The 15,894-nt window shown below is 38.4% G+C and overlaps 2 protein-coding genes across 3 annotated transcripts; one reads left to right on the top strand and one right to left on the bottom strand.

Annotated features, from left to right (window-relative positions):
* Window positions 1–37: 37 nt before the first annotated feature.
* On the bottom strand, window positions 38–3,180 carry LOC146272937 (tripartite motif-containing protein 60-like). 2 transcript variants are annotated; one of them, XM_084704341.1, is made up of 5 exons: window positions 2,949–3,180; window positions 1,872–2,075; window positions 1,630–1,788; window positions 1,340–1,510; window positions 38–1,020 (listed from the first exon to the last, which is right to left on the bottom strand). In XM_084704341.1, the coding sequence occupies exons 2-5, from the start codon at window positions 2,073–2,075 to the stop codon at window positions 424–426; spliced, it is 1,131 nt and encodes a 376-aa protein (XP_084560467.1). In that variant the 5' UTR covers window positions 2,949–3,180; the 3' UTR covers window positions 38–423. The 2 variants fall into 2 exon arrangements, with proteins under 2 accessions (XP_084560467.1, XP_084560465.1); XM_084704339.1 differs by having other exon boundaries at window positions 3,033–3,179.
* Window positions 3,181–6,365: 3,185 nt separating this feature from the next.
* Window positions 6,366–13,678, top strand: wnt7aa (wingless-type MMTV integration site family, member 7Aa). The gene is made up of 4 exons (XM_084704342.1): window positions 6,366–6,436; window positions 6,732–6,958; window positions 9,614–9,885; window positions 11,541–13,678. The coding sequence occupies exons 1-4, from the start codon at window positions 6,366–6,368 to the stop codon at window positions 12,018–12,020; spliced, it is 1,050 nt and encodes a 349-aa protein (XP_084560468.1). The 3' UTR covers window positions 12,021–13,678.
* Window positions 13,679–15,894: the final 2,216 nt, after the last annotated feature.

Here is a 15,894-nt window from a genome sequence, read left to right as displayed (position 1 = left end):
TTTTACATTTATTATGTCACCATTAAAAAACATTTAACATTTCATTCATGTACTTTTTGTATTTTATTTATTCAAAACAATTTCTGAAAAAAAACAGTTTAATTTTAAGATGGAAAAAACCCTGAAGAGGTCACCATGTCCACTTTCAACTACAGAGAACTGCAAAGTCATTCAGCTTAATATACAATTCAAGATATCTTTCATTAAACTTTGACTAATCAGAAACAGTTAATTCTGTGTACACCAGAGGGTACACATATTCATAAGAGATATCACACATTTGAGGTGGTTTGGGGAATTTGATCGGTATAGTAATTAAATAAGCAGAGACAAGTAACAAAATAAGCAGAGACAAGTAACAAAATATGCTGCTTATGTATTGAATGTGTTATTGAAAAGTAAGTGACAAATTTGTTATTTTCTTTATATATCCTCCTCGTCAGAGGAGCTCTGGATCTCCCAACTCAAACTGCAGTCTTCATCACAGTTAGAGTCAGACTCAAGAGAGGTGGTTTTAATGAGCATTATATCCAGACTCCTGTAGGCAGTTAAGTCAAAGTTGGTGCGGCCAGATTTCCATGCTTTCAGATCTTGAGATATTTTCCTAATAAAGCTGCTGCTTTTCACAGTGCCCATCTTCTTGAAATCTATGCCCTTCAGGAGGTCTTCCACATACCTGCCAGGGGAAATATTTTCTCTGTAGTTGGCTGACAGATCTTTAGGATCAAGAATCTTCGCAGCCTCATAGAAGAGTCTTCTCTCTTGTTTCATGAAGTCAGTGGGGCATTTGTTGACATCTAGGTGCTTCTTCATTTCTGCATAGATCTCCCGAGGAGCACTAAGCTCTTCCTTGCCATCCTCCAAACTTTTGCATCTTATTGAGTACTCGTTGTGAACCTTGAGAATCATATTAGCCACTTTGTTCTGGATCTCCTTGATCATGCTATTGCCAAGTTTTTTAAGAAATCCCTCAATATCCTTGGTGTTTGAATGCAAATCCGCTTTTTGCTGCTCCAAATTCTGAAAATACGTTTCATTATCAATTAAACATGAAATAAATACTGACCATCTTACATACATTTACATTTAGTCATTTAGCAGACGCTCTTATCCAGAGCGACTTACAGTAAGTACAGGGACATTCCCCCGAGACAGATATAGGGTGAAGTGCCTTGCCCAAAGACACAATGTAATTTGGCACAGCCGGGAATTGAACTGGCACTCTTCAGATTACTAGCCCGATTCCATAACTCAGCCACCTGACGCCTGACGTACACATACGGGGAAGGAAGGGGGGGGGGGGGTAATTAATAGCGCATTACACAGTATCTTTTTGTACCTCAATGTGTTTTGCATTGACATTCAGTTTGTCTTCCAGACTCTTCATCAACTGAATAAAGCCCTTCTTTCTCTGTTCATACACATCAGATATTCTGGACACTGTGTGAGTGCTGTGATCTCCAAAAAGCTTGCAGGAGCTGCAAATAAGTGTATTTTCCTCAAGACATATCTGGAATTAAAGAACACATGACGATACAATGTAGCTGTTTGATGGTGTACTCCAAATCTGTATAACAACTGTTAAACTACCAACATGTTGAGATGAAGTGTAGCGTATCCAAAACCTACTAGTGACATCTTTTCATTATGCTCAGGGCACATTTGTGTCTTTGGCACATTTGCCTCCTTATTTTCCAGAATCTTTCCCTCTTTAACTTTATCCAGAACATTCTCAGCAAACATATTCCTTTTCATTCCATTGATTCCTTTTTGATCCAGAGCAAATGCCTAAAAGTCAGTACATTATCAGAATTGACGTATAGGTATTTGTAGAATAATTCCATAATAAAATGCATAATCATGTTACTTACCTTTCTGCACATTGGACAGGGAAATTTGTGGTTTGGTTCAGTAGATTTTTGAGCGACAACTGTCTCTTTTAAGCACTTTTTGCAGTAATTATGTCCGCACGGCAACTCTATGACTGGTGGGGTGAAGAGGTCCAAGCACACCGGACAGGAAAGTTCCTTGCAGAGAGCTTCCATTTTCTGTTCCTTTCTGTCATCCATAAACATCTGAGTAAACAATGTACACCTTATAATCAAGTGCCTTAGGATCCAGAATATTTTTGAGTAATTTCAAAAAGCATTCTTTACCATAGCAATGTAATGTTCAAATCTAAATGTTTTACTACATTCGTAATCAGCCATATGCTCCGCCCATATTAAACACATATGATGGAAACATGTTATATGGTAGCTATACAAGTAGTTTGGCTTTTGTGTGACTAAATAACGTCTAATTTTGCCTTCAACTTTAAAGCGAATAATTACCCAACCTGTTTAATTCCAAATACCGTAGGCTATTTCTTTGAATAAACTCCGCCCTCGAATAAACGCCGCAAAAAAAGTAAACGTTTTGTAATAAACGCTGCCCTCGAACAAACTGCACCAAAACGGTTATTTAATTGTTTAAATTCAACCCTAGTATTTATTACACATGTACATAACTTTCGGCACAGCTTTCTGTTTGAAAGCTAATGTGTATTAACGTTCCAGCATGCTGGTTCAGATTTCTACACAATGTAGAACACTTGTATCTGAGATAGTTGTAGCCTAAATAACTCAGCGCACACCGAATTGATAGCCAATGAGAAAGGGAGTTGTCGAACTCAACGACGAGAATAGGAGGTCAGCAGCGGTAGTATTAGTAGTAAATGAAACATACGTTTTTAGCTGCATAATTAATTTATCACAATGCCAGCAACAAAGTTGTATATGGGGCTGCACTGCAGCTACAATTCACAAAATCTCTCTTACTAATTAAACGCCGCCCTCGAATAAACGCTGCACCAAAAATGAACGTTATTTAATGAACGCCGCGACGTTTATTCGAAGAAACTAAATCGCCACAAAAATCAGTAAGTGCGACTGCGAACGTTCACTTACTAGCTAGTCCAGATGTTAGCACCTACGCTAGCGCATAAAACATGCTAGCTCACGGTTAGCACAGTACTGTAGATTAGCTAGTACCAAAGAGTAGCATTGGAGTACGTAGATGACTTTGCGTCCTACAAACTGATACTGGGCTGTCGACATTTACTTGGGTCTGCTTTACTAGGGCTGCCAGGAGCTGGTCAATAATTATGGGCCGGCTCTTCGCCAAAAAACAACACAGTCCCAGTGCAGCTCTTTTGGCGGGATTTAATTACAGCCCCAAAGTGGAATCCTACAGTGCCAAACTGGGTGTGTTTGCTGGGTCATCAATACAGTAAACAACTTATTGTATACGTGTGCCTATAACATTGCACATCTAAAATATGTGTTAAACATGTGGTTAAAATAATGCAATGCCATAAAATAGATCGATAAATCGCTAACGTGCGTTGTCATGCATGTAATGGACAGCTCTAATAGGGGGAGATAACATCACACACCTGGCAACCCTGCTGATGTTTGACTGGGACGAGATTGTTTTTCTGGGAGCTAGCTAGTTTTTTTTTAACCAGGTAAGCAAACAGGAAAACAAACAGTAATTTCTTTGCTGGGTAACATGCTAAATAGTCTATTGACCTTGCGTTGCATCATAATTATAATCTGTACTCTCCGCAGATACAATTATCCTATCTTTGTTGTTTTCTTTATTAAAGCACACGTGAGCTAGCCAGCTAATAACATTAGCACGTTAGCAGGCTATCCAGCTACATGTATTGGAATGCGATTGTGAAGTGAACTAGCCCGATTACAGTTCCAGCTAGCTAGTGCATAGAATGCACGCTTAACTAGCTATGCCGCGTAGCGTGCCAAGTTTGCTTCAACATCATTGTAGTTTGGCGGAGGATACCATAAAGCTACTAAACTTTATGCATTCTGGTATGTAATCCCAGTTCAGAGACACTTTAAAATCAGTATCAGAACTTTGAGATATCTTAATCTGCCTGCAAAATTCGCTTTTTTTTTCGCGCGCCACATGCTGCTCATCTAGGAATCCTGTGTGGGAAACGGCCAGGTGTCTGCCAGTTAGCCAGCCCACCTAATTTAGCTAATTTAACAGTCAAGCAGTAGCACACATGTATAACTAGCTCAGTCCTAGGCACTGCTAGTATAAACCATCTTGCTCTTAAAGTTAAGTACCTAACATTCGCGCTGTCGCAGTATCGTTCGGATGCAGTTAACTAAATATAGCTAAACTAATTAAAATGTGTGTTTGTAGGCTAACGTTGGCAGCCAATGGCAAGTCGTTTGTAGATAAATTACTAGTAGTGACTTTGATAGCCTGTAGTTGCAATGCGCAGAAAATTACCTATTGTGTTATGTCGATTAGAGATCTGTAGATTACAGATCAGCATACGTCTTCGTTTTATGTGATTGCAGCTCAGCATAGACATCACCAGGTATGATAACGATTAATGGGAATTATTTGTCACATTTTAACATGTCTTATTTTTCTCTACTCACAGATTATGACCCCAGTCCTTGTTTTGTAATGTGGACAGACTTGAAGACCTAGTGGACTTGGGCCTTTAACAAAGGATGGGGTTGTTGCACTGTGGGATGAGGTAGTAGGTTGTATAGTTTTAGGGTCACACCCACACTGGGAGATAACTATACAATCTACTGTCTTTCTCAACGTGACACTGATGCTTCTGTCTCCAACTTGCTTATAGTACCTTTGATTTAGAATAAGGATGTCCAACGATGAACTTTCAAATTATATTACATCCCTTGTTCAACCTTCATTTTTATGAGAAAAGATTTTTGTGACAAAATAGATTTTGTTCACCTCTGAGAAAGTGATGTGGTGTATCGTCTGCTTACAAGTCAGTTATTGCTTAAGCAGTGTGAGGTAGTAGATTGTATAGTTCAAGGGTAGGGATTTTACCCTTTTTAGATGATAACTATACAATCTATTGCCTTCCCTGAGAAGCAGAACATCATCTTTTCCAAACCATTTGAATGACTGCTTTTGTTCTCAAAGTTGTATTCAGACAGACATGTTTATATTACAATACCATAAATGCATCTCTTGCTGGTCAATGCTGATCTGCAACAGTGCATGTAAATTGGATAATTGTAATTTATAAATTGCTTGCATGCTAACCATTATGCCTGTAATGAGACACATTTCAGATGGCCTAAAATTGGTAGTTGTAGCTGATTTTATAGTTGGAGGAACAACCTGAAAACCGAATGCCTTACTGTGAAAATGTACTGAGTCAATACAATATAAAGAAATGCTGATCTTTGAAAATACTTTCTGCTTTGTTTGCCGTCATTGCATTTGTTCATGCTTTTTTAAGTAGGCATTTTTTTTAAATACAGTTTACTTCATAAAATACAGCTGATTAATTAAGTACATTTTTTTATGTATGAACTCAGACCAATGCAGTAGGTCATTACCACCTGCAGATGGTGCAATTGTAAAATATATGGGACTGCACAAACAATTTAAAGTCTTGTTTGGACGTTCCACAAATATAAAATAATAATACACTCACAACAGGTGGCTAAAATAACACAAAGTTACTATAATGCATTTGAGTGCAATTTGATTAACTGCGGTGTAGACCATATGTCTTACGATGTGAATATATGCCACATGTAAGAATTGACACACTGATACAATAATCATTTTGATTAATGATATAAACAAACCTCTTCAACTCAATACAGATGCCGTTGACCTTTTGTAAAAAAAATTAAGGTCCTGATGGGCAAAAGTTTGTCTTTTCAGGCGAGCCTATCAAAAGTCAAATTGATTATTTTACTCGGGAGTGGGAGGGGCCTTGGTGAGATGGAGAATAAATAAACGGTCTAGATCGGCGGAGTTATGTCCTGGTAGATGGATGCGTATTTTTTTTTCTCTTCCAAAGCAACATATCCAAACAGATATTTTGAAGTACATTTTGATATATACATGTATGAATTCATACCTTTTAAGAATCCATACTATTATATTGATATGGGTGTCTAGCCTACACTTTTCAATGGGGGGATTCTGCGAATCTTTCTACCACTTATTCTTAAACAGGTAAATGCACCTCCAAGAAAGGCATATTTATTTGGGGAACACGCCCCAAAGACAAGGTAGATAGACACCAAGAACCTGCAGAAGTGCAGGCGAAAGCGCGCAGGTTTACCTGAGACAGACATCCAATGCCACATGAACTCGAACTCAAGACCAACTCAAGGATATTTCGCGTCTATTTCAAAGGAACTTTTATTTGTCTCAAGGAATGTGGTCGTTCCGCTAATATTTTATACTGGAATTCCTGCGTGTGTGACGAGCAAGATACCGGTGGAGCATTGCTTAATAGAGCAAAGCATAATTATTGCAATCATATTCAAATCTAGTGGCTGAACACCATGAGTAGAAAAACACGCCGCTGGATTTTTCACATTTTTCTTTGCTTGGGAATTGTATATTTGAAAATTGGGTGAGTAGCCCGCATATTCGTACATGTTCAGACCTGATAGTGTGTAGAGCAAGAAGGTAGAAGTTAGATGGAAAACTTATTTTTGTGAAGACATTGGTAAAGGTTGGCCTCACCTTTAAATCACGTTTAGGCTTATCATACCCATACCCTGCAAGGTCTGTATAGGAGGATATGTTTTTTTAAATATATAATAAATATATATAGGCTATATCAAAATGATAGACGAATGATAACCTCATTAATTTGCGTATGATCTTATTCATCAGTGATCCATTATAATGTATTTATTTTACAGGGGCTTTTCGTCTGTGGTTGCATTGGGAGCGAGTATAATCTGTAACAAAATTCCAGGTTTGGCTCCTCGTCAAAGGACTATCTGTCAAAGCCGACCCGATGCTATCATAGTCATCGGAGAGGGGGCTCAAATGGGGATAAACGAGTGCCAATTTCAGTTCAAACATGGGAGATGGAACTGCTCTGCCCTGGGCGAGAGAACTGTCTTTGGAAAAGAGCTGAAAGTGGGTATGTTACAGATTAATTTACGATAACCGTACATCAAATAATTACACCAATTAATTGATACACGTAGCTTGTATTTCCAACCTATATTTAATAAGTTACTGAAACATTTGAAGACCTAATTACATTGTATGCCACCTGAGTCAACTCAAAACCAAAATGCATAGGCTATATTTCTATGAATGATCATTCTTTGTTGGACATTGTTACTATCTACAAAGAGTTACAGAGTTGTAAATACTTAATCTTAACAAATGAATCAAGCAGTAAAGAGGCCAAGCTATAAATGGGATCCTTATTAGAACTTGGTGGAATTTGTTACACTTACTGCCTCTTGGTTTTCTGTAAAACATGACTTGGGGGAATGGTTTCTCAAATTACCAGATTGTCCCAGAAATAAACAAGAATTTTTCTCTTTATGCAGTGCAATATTCATCATTGTCATCACTGTAGTCATTTTACATGGCACAAAGAAATTCTCTATGGAATTTGCCCACATTGACTGCATGTGTTTTTAGTCCTCTGCATCAGAGACCCAAAGGATATTACGTCTAAATCATGATCTTGTGAATGGATTCAGCATGGTGTAAAACTTAGATGTTTTTCATTAGAATTGAAAACTGTATACCTTGTATATTCTGACTATACAAGGTAACATTTTAATGTCCATGCTACTGATTCAAATGGAACAAGAAAAATGTCCAGTTCTTCAGGTTGAGATCTGTCTGAACAAACTTTAACAAGGTTGCCATTTTGGTTTAAGTAGACCCGATACACTTGAAGAAGGGCATGCTAAATATTATTGTTTTGTGATGGTATGTTGTCCAGATGGAGGTATTTTTTTAGATTTTGAAAGATTGATCCCACTTTGGGATCAAAAGCATATAAACACATCACCTTATGTTATTGGTGCTTGTGGATAACATACTATATGCATTTAAATGCTTTAGCAAAACTTAGAATGTCTACTATACCTATATCTATAAATCTGTATTCATAATATTGTTGTTTTATCATGTAGAACACCCCTTTTTAGTTCAGCTCGACCACTACAGTATGTGCATAAAATACTTTCCCCCTAAAAGCATAAATGCCTCAAGTCCAGACAAGTAAAATGTGCTGGGTTTATACATTAACCTTTTGCATTAGCACATTTTGGCAAAGGAAGTTTGACATATCATTTTAAGCCACTGATTCAGATACCTTTGGAAAAGTAATGAAACTCTTGTCATAACAGAGTAGTTTTATAGCTTTTTTTATCAGTTATGTTTGTGCTGTTATCTTGATAAAAGTGTACATTTCTGAACCAACACACCAGGGAAAACAACTGTCTGACTCATGGATGGGATGTTGAAGAATTCCGTATTCCAGCATCCAAACTAACATTAATTTTAGAAAAGAACTCTGTTGATTGACATCAGGTCAATCTTAGGTATACACATAACTGATGTGTATAGTTGGCTTTTTGAAGACTGCTATTGCAAGCAGGTCAGCACATACAGTTTTGTACCCAAGCTCCTTTGGATACTACTTTGTACAAAAACCTTTGTCCTGAATGTATTGACATTTCTCTCAAAAAGAAAATTAATTATGCTTGAATCTTTATCCCAATGTGTACACATTCTGACTTCATACAGAAGCGTCACACATCCTGTTTTCCAAATGGCGTCTTTCACTTTGAAAAACACTTAAATACACGTTTTCTTTTCAGCACAATATAGTCACTGCACTGTATTGGTCATCCAAAATGGAATGTGCAATACATAATTAACAGTGATAACATTGACTATGGTCTCTTTGGTAATTATGAAGTGAGATACTGAGTGAGATAAAGTACCTAACTTCGGGTTGGCTTGACATGAGGTGCCAAAATTAACAATAGAAACCACATCCATATTTTTTGTCATTAAGAGTGTAAAATGTACAAATCCAGACTATTATCAGTTACGTTATACAGGAAAATCTCCCCACAAAATTGTACATTGTAATCTTTTAGAGAATGCATGTGATGTAATTCTTTTGAAAACTGTTCAGCTTTTGACCTGTAAGGGGTATCTGCATTTTAATTAAGAATGCTGTTGACCTGGAAGCACTGATTTATAGAGTGGAAATCAATTTTATCTGCCAGCCCATCTAGGGAGGGTCTGCATGCCTCTCAGGCTCACCTCCACAGGGTGGAACCTACTTGTGACGGAAGCTGGGACAGGGGCCAGACTGAAGTCTAAACATATACCATAGAACTGTATAACTCCTCTGGGTTATCTCTTGAGTCACATTTGGTCATTGTAGTCCTTCAAGATTGACTATTCCTTGAAATTGCATCCCTGGATCAGAAGGTCTCTTCCTTGTCCTATGTTTGATATTAGAATGAAGGATTATACAGTGTGTTCCAGTTTATTTTCCACAATGTGCAAACAAAACCACTTCTGATTGTATGTTTTAACAGCACAATGCTTAGAGCCCTCTTGGTGCCCTCATCCCCTGTTATCATTAATCTGTTTAAGCATGCATGATAAATGAATAAAACTTGGCTCAGCTCATGTGTTTTATGATTTGGTTTGAAAGAGCTATGTCAGGTATGTAAGGAGGCTTAATACTGCCTGAATAAGAGGGTCTTGTTGTCAGAAATCATTATAAATAATTTGTTTTCTCTCCTAGGCAGTAAGGAGGCTGCGTTCACCTATGCGATCATCGCTGCTGGTGTGGCCCATGCGATAACTGCAGCGTGCACCCAGGGCAACTTGAGCGACTGCGGGTGTGATAAGGAGAAGCAGGGCTTCTACCAACAGGGCGAGGGCTGGAAGTGGGGCGGGTGCTCTGCTGATATCCGCTATGGCCTGGGCTTCTCCAAGGTGTTTGTGGATGCTCGGGAAATTAAACAGAATGCCAGGACACTGATGAATTTACATAACAACGAAGCGGGGCGTAAGGTAGGTGTGCTCTATGACTGTACTTATTGGTAGTTCTGCAGTCGTTCTAATTGTTTGAAGTTAGTATACTGTATTCAATATATTACCCTATTTCTTAGAAGATGTAATTGTAGCTCATCCTCATCCCTACAGTAATTGAATAGCTTATCCCACTGTTTAACCCTCAGCATAAAGCCACTTGGTCAAGTCTGGAAGTAGAGTGTAGGGGATTGTGATGGCACGGGTTAACAATTGCACCACAGTAACCTTGGTATTGTGATTTATAATCCCATGCACACTCTTGAGCAGATAAAATTGGAGCTTGTCAGATGAAGATTAAAGAGGCCTGTAATGAAATTACAGGTGGAAACCACAGAAAGGGAAGAAGTTGATTGCACCTTGAATTTTTGTACTGCTAACACATTGTTAGGAGAAATATCTAATTTATGTGGTGTTTGATATTCTCCTCCTTTACATGGATTTTGCCCCCTTGTTTACATATGTATACGCCAGATAGGAAATATGTCTGAGTGGTCTGGTCAGGGGATATTGGATTAATTACTGTCAGCAGTATGAGTTTTGCAGGGTAGTTGGCAGCCTGTAATTTGTTTGTTGTGACACCTTTAATAGTGTTCCAGGTGCCAGTGCTTTAATGGCAAACTTGATAAGTGTCTAAGAAGAATAAACAATGATGTAAAAGGTGCCATGCAAACAATGTAAAAAAAAATGAACACTTTACTTCAATAACCTCTTTGAATGAAATGTTTATCCGGGAACAGAGGCATGACCAAACTAAACTAGATATGCACCCAAGGCTTCTGACAATTACCCAGGAGACTCCAGAATGTCTGAAGTCACAAGAGAGCGAGAGAGAGTGGAATAATTAAAAAGCTGGGTGAGGCTTTTGTAACATAAGAGTTCCTGCTCACTAAGAGGGTTAGCTGATGTCATTCCATGTGCTGCAAGAGATGCACCCTACAAACACTTGCCAACCAAACCTGTAGATATAACCTTGAAATGGTCATTCAGGGCTGCCAATATCTTAATTTGAACGACACATTTTCCGAAGTTTATTCTTCTGTCCTTTTCTTGTATGACGTTTTTGTTTACGATTTGAAAAAGGTTTTTCTTTTAGTCTACGTAGAAAGGCAGATATACAGCTGACATGTTAAAACCATATATTTATATAGTAAATCAAGTACATAGTAGACATGGGATTTATTTTAAGGATACAGCACATACAGTATAGGCAGCACAAAGAAATTGAAACATGAATCCCTGGGTTTATCTGTGTACACTGCACACAAGACTACTGTTTTAGGTACTCGACAATCTTCATTCATACAATGTTTATATCATATCCATTCTTAACACCACTCTGTATTATGTAGAACAGTCCATACAACGGGCTAGTCAGGAATGTTTCAGCTGAGACCACATACCAATTGAGGCTTTGTCAATGTTTGATGGCCATTTGTTTGAAATAATGCCATGAAATATGCAAAACGACCTTCACTTTAAATTCACACTGTTCCCATGCCATGAAAAGTATTTTATGATTCCCCAATTCATTTAGAAGTTCTTATGCTTTATATAATAATTTTTAACATAGATAGGTCATAGTAATAGCCAACAGTTTCAGATCGTTTTAAATGGTCAGTTTCCCTTGATTGTAGATATTGGAGAAGAACATGAGGCTGGAGTGTAAGTGCCATGGTGTCTCAGGCTCCTGCACCACCAAGACCTGCTGGACCACCCTGCCCAAGTTCCGTCAGCTGGGATACATCTTGAAGGACAAATACAACCAAGCAGTGCACGTGGAACCTGTCAGAGCCAGCCGCAACAAGAGGCCTACCTTCCTAAAGTTCAAGAAGCCCTTGTCCTTCCGCAAGCCCATGGATACAGATCTGGTTTACATAGAAAAGTCCCCTAACTACTGTGAGGCAGACTCTGTGACGGGCAGCACAGGAACTCAGGGCCGCATGTGCAACAAGACGGCTCAGCAGGCCAACAGCTGTGACCTGATGTGCTGCGGCCGGGGCTACAACACACACCAGTACTCACGTGTGTGGCAGTGCAACTGCAAGTTCCTCTGGTGCTGCTACGTCAAGTGCAACACCTGCAGTGAGAGGACAGAGGTGTACACGTGTAAATGAAAATATTTATTGAACACCTATTTATATGCACATTTATTCCTAGGTTTGTGTATTTGTGAGCACTCTATGTGAATGTAGTGTGTGTGTGTGTGTGTGTCTGTGTGTGTATATGTATGGTTTGTGTGTGTGCGTGTGTGTGTGTGTGAGAGAGAGAGAGAGAGGTATTTTACTTTTGACAGGGTTCTCTGTGGACATACAGTAAGAACAAGAATACCTAATACCTAAATATTATTCCTGCTCTGATCTTTGGCCTGCATCAGTCAGTGGATGTCCTATATTTGCAGTGTTTATGGCCCTCACAGGCATACACCTTTTCCGCCTGCAAATACCAGTTTATTTCAGAGAATACTATTAATTATTAATTAATTATTTTGTGCTGCTGCCAATGGACATCTACCGTGACATTAAACTGGACAGAGTTGCCACTGAAAATAACTTTGACTTGGTCCATGGTTCCAAAGACTGCTCTATGGACCCATTTGTAAACCATTGTTGGTGTGATACCTTGCTGATGTGTGGCCCATTTGTATTGGATGTCTGTATAGATTTCTGTATCATAGTTCATCGACTCTTTGGATAATTGGACCTTCGGGTATTTTGCCTTAAATCTACTGAGATGTTAAAGACAGTCATGTTACTTTTCAATCTAGTGAGTAGACTAATATTAATTTATTTAATGAAACTACTGATGTAAATCAGAATTAATTGTTGAATTAATAGTTAAAACTGGTGGAATGTACAGATGACATACACATTTAGATACAAATAATACCCCACCTTACTCCTCTAATTCTCATACAATATGTGCACAACTTACTTTTTCCAAGATAAAACACTGGAGATGCTTAAGATCGAACAGAATACAGAACAGAATACAGAACAGAAGCTGATTATCAAGTCAGTAACAAAACTTAACTTGCCAGCCAAGTCAAAGGTCAGATCTGAAGACAATTGTTTGGAACAAAAATGGTTTCCATTGTTAGAAAAAGAAACACATACTTTAACTACTGAAATACGGGGTCAGAATAATTGTGGTATTAGATATTTCTGTGTTGTTGTTTTTACCCCTCTTGTTGCTGCTAGTTGTCTGGAAAATCATAGAGGTTGTAAATGACAACCCTAGTGATTCTGTTTAACTGACAACAGTGACTTAAAGCTAATTCTCTCCTACACAGCCTTAAGTGTGTTTGCGCATCCAGACATTGTCCCATTGTTGACTTGGTTGATAGGATATATTTTATGAGAGATTATTTTTATATGAATTTTTTATTTATTTTGTTTCTTTGTGTAAAAAACCCTTCTATAACTGAATTCCATATCTGTTTAAATATTGACAATAGGGGTAGAGCCAGTTATGTTATGTTGATACATGCCTGTACACAGAACTCGCTTGGTTAACTGCATTGACAGAATAGGATGCTGTTACATCAGTTGATTTAAAATGTCTTCAAGTTTTACATGTAGCCCAATTGTTACCAGTGATTAGCTGAACAGATTAAGTTGGTAGAAATCACTACCAACAGCCTTCTTGCAGCACCATCTTGTCATGGATCATGACATAGAGACACAGCTTTACCAAAGACACATTTAAATTGTCTGTCTTTATAAAGCCTATTTTACAATATGATGACACAGAAACCTTAACGCTCAGCACATATTTGCCAAATATGTATTAGTACATATTTGTGTTGTCCTATCTGATTTGACAGAATTTTGAGTCATGTTTCAAACAGTGTTAATAAATGTTGCCTCAGCAGTTTACTAGTATTGTGTGTGTCTTCAATTGATTCCCAAGTTAGACTGCTGTGTAAAATAATATCTACCTCTTATTTACCATACAATGTCGAAACAGTAGAGGAATCAACAAACAAATGTGGTATTAAAGTCTAGACTGTAGGTCAGTACTAGATAGAGTGAGAGGGAGCAGTGATGCAAGTGTCCCAGTCTGGGCCTGCTCCTTCAGGAGGAGTGGGAGCTGCAATGTGATGGATTACTCTGACATCTGCTTCATTCACTACTCAGCCACGTTGCTACAACAACTGCACTGTGCCCCCAAAAAATGCTCCCCAGTTTCTCAGAGAAGCCAGGCTACCCATTAGCAAAATGTTAACTATGCAAAACCCAGATAACTTTTGGATGCTGTTTATTTAGTCCCATAGGCAAATGGGAAGAAAGAAAAAAGAGCTTTACAATTGTAAGGGATGATATTTTATGGAATTTCAATCCACATGATAGTGAAGGTCCTAAGTCCCTGAATAATTGACACGAAACATTCCACAGCTAAACTTTGCATAAATAGACTGGCTCTTTAAAGGGCAGCTGGCCAAACAGCTCTGGTTAGAGTAACACCAAAACTGTTTCCCTGGGGTAAAAAACATGTTCTCCTTGTTTCACAATGGGAAAGAGATGGATGCTTACCACTACTTAACCCATTTTAGTTCTCATTTTATGTGGCCTGTTACTTTGAATCTCACAATGACACATTTTAAAACCAACACCATGAAAGGTTCAGGGTCAGACAATTTTTCAATTGTGGGGATGAATTATTTCAATTATAACACCTAATCCTACAGTGGTTTATAAAAACTCATATCTGCATGATGTGGTAATGCTACTGTATGACCACGTGCTAGACACAGCATCATACCTTCATGCCAACAAACCCTGATGTTTCATCACCAAAGAATTCAGTGTTTAATGTATCAACAGAGTTGCTGGGTCTGACAATTTTCTTTCACTTCAACTCTTTTGAGGCCACTCTGGATGACCTACACTGTGCACACCTGTATGCAGACAGTAGCCAGTGATTCATGACATTGCCCATCTCATAGTTGTTGTTGTAATTGTGCCTTACCACTACATCTATCTTTGTGAACGCTGGCCTCAATGCCCAGCCTCTTAGCTTTGAATCTGACCTTTTGCTTACAAATTAGAACTGTATTTTTACAGCACCAATCTTGATTCAGACATCTGTTCTGTGTTATGTTTTAGATCAGGATTCTAGAATATACATTGTGCATTAAATAGATGTATTTAAGGATGAATCCACTGGCCATGGAGCAGGTGGGACTAACTCAGCTTTCCCAAATACATGACAGAACATGTATAATAACTGTCATTATTTCAGCACCTTCATTATGGGGGAATAAAGTCCCACAGAGCCATACCTCACTGAGCAATGACATGGTAACAGACGGGAGCCAGATACACAAGAGGTATCTCAGAGGCAGTATATTGTCTGATTCACATTGTTTTGAAAGTAATACAACATTGCTTTTGGAGGTATTTTAGTAAAACATCTGCATTGTTGTTTAAGCTGTGTTTTTCCTGTAATAGAATATTCTAATATGATATTAAATATATGTTTATGGCAGTAGTCGGTGTATTGCATTTGTATTTGGTTTGTCTGGTGGTCCCTCATAATCCGTTCACTGCTCATTTGATCTGAACTAAAAATCCCTCTCCGAAAAGGATCTGGAAGACTAGTTTAGGATTGTAAACTCACCTGGATATGCCAACACCAAACTTGAAGGCAAACATGTACAGTAGACATCTTTGATGACGACTACTTTGGACAGCTGAACAGTTTGTAAAGAAATGTAAGGTACAGTTTCTTGCTAACTTGTTCCTCACCATAGGGGTGCTTTCACCTACAGTAGGTCTTCAGTTTTTTCCCCAGGAGTGTGTGGATCCATGATGTGCTGCTAAGGCAGCCTAAACACTGGGAGGTACAGCAGTACAGGAGGTCCTAAACAGCTTTTGTTTCCTTCGATGATTGACAGCAGGGTTGATCCTAAAAAAAGCCAAGGGAAATATTATAAAAATGCCCTTAATTACACATTTCCCTCTCGAGGGCCTTTCTGCAACATGTGTG

The sequence above is a fragment of the Hypomesus nipponensis genome, chromosome 9, assembly GCF_054491055.1.
Source record: "Hypomesus nipponensis isolate SF chromosome 9, ASM5449105v1, whole genome shotgun sequence".
NCBI lineage: Eukaryota > Metazoa > Chordata > Actinopteri > Osmeriformes > Osmeridae > Hypomesus > Hypomesus nipponensis.
This window is presented reverse-complemented; position numbering and strand designations above follow the sequence as displayed.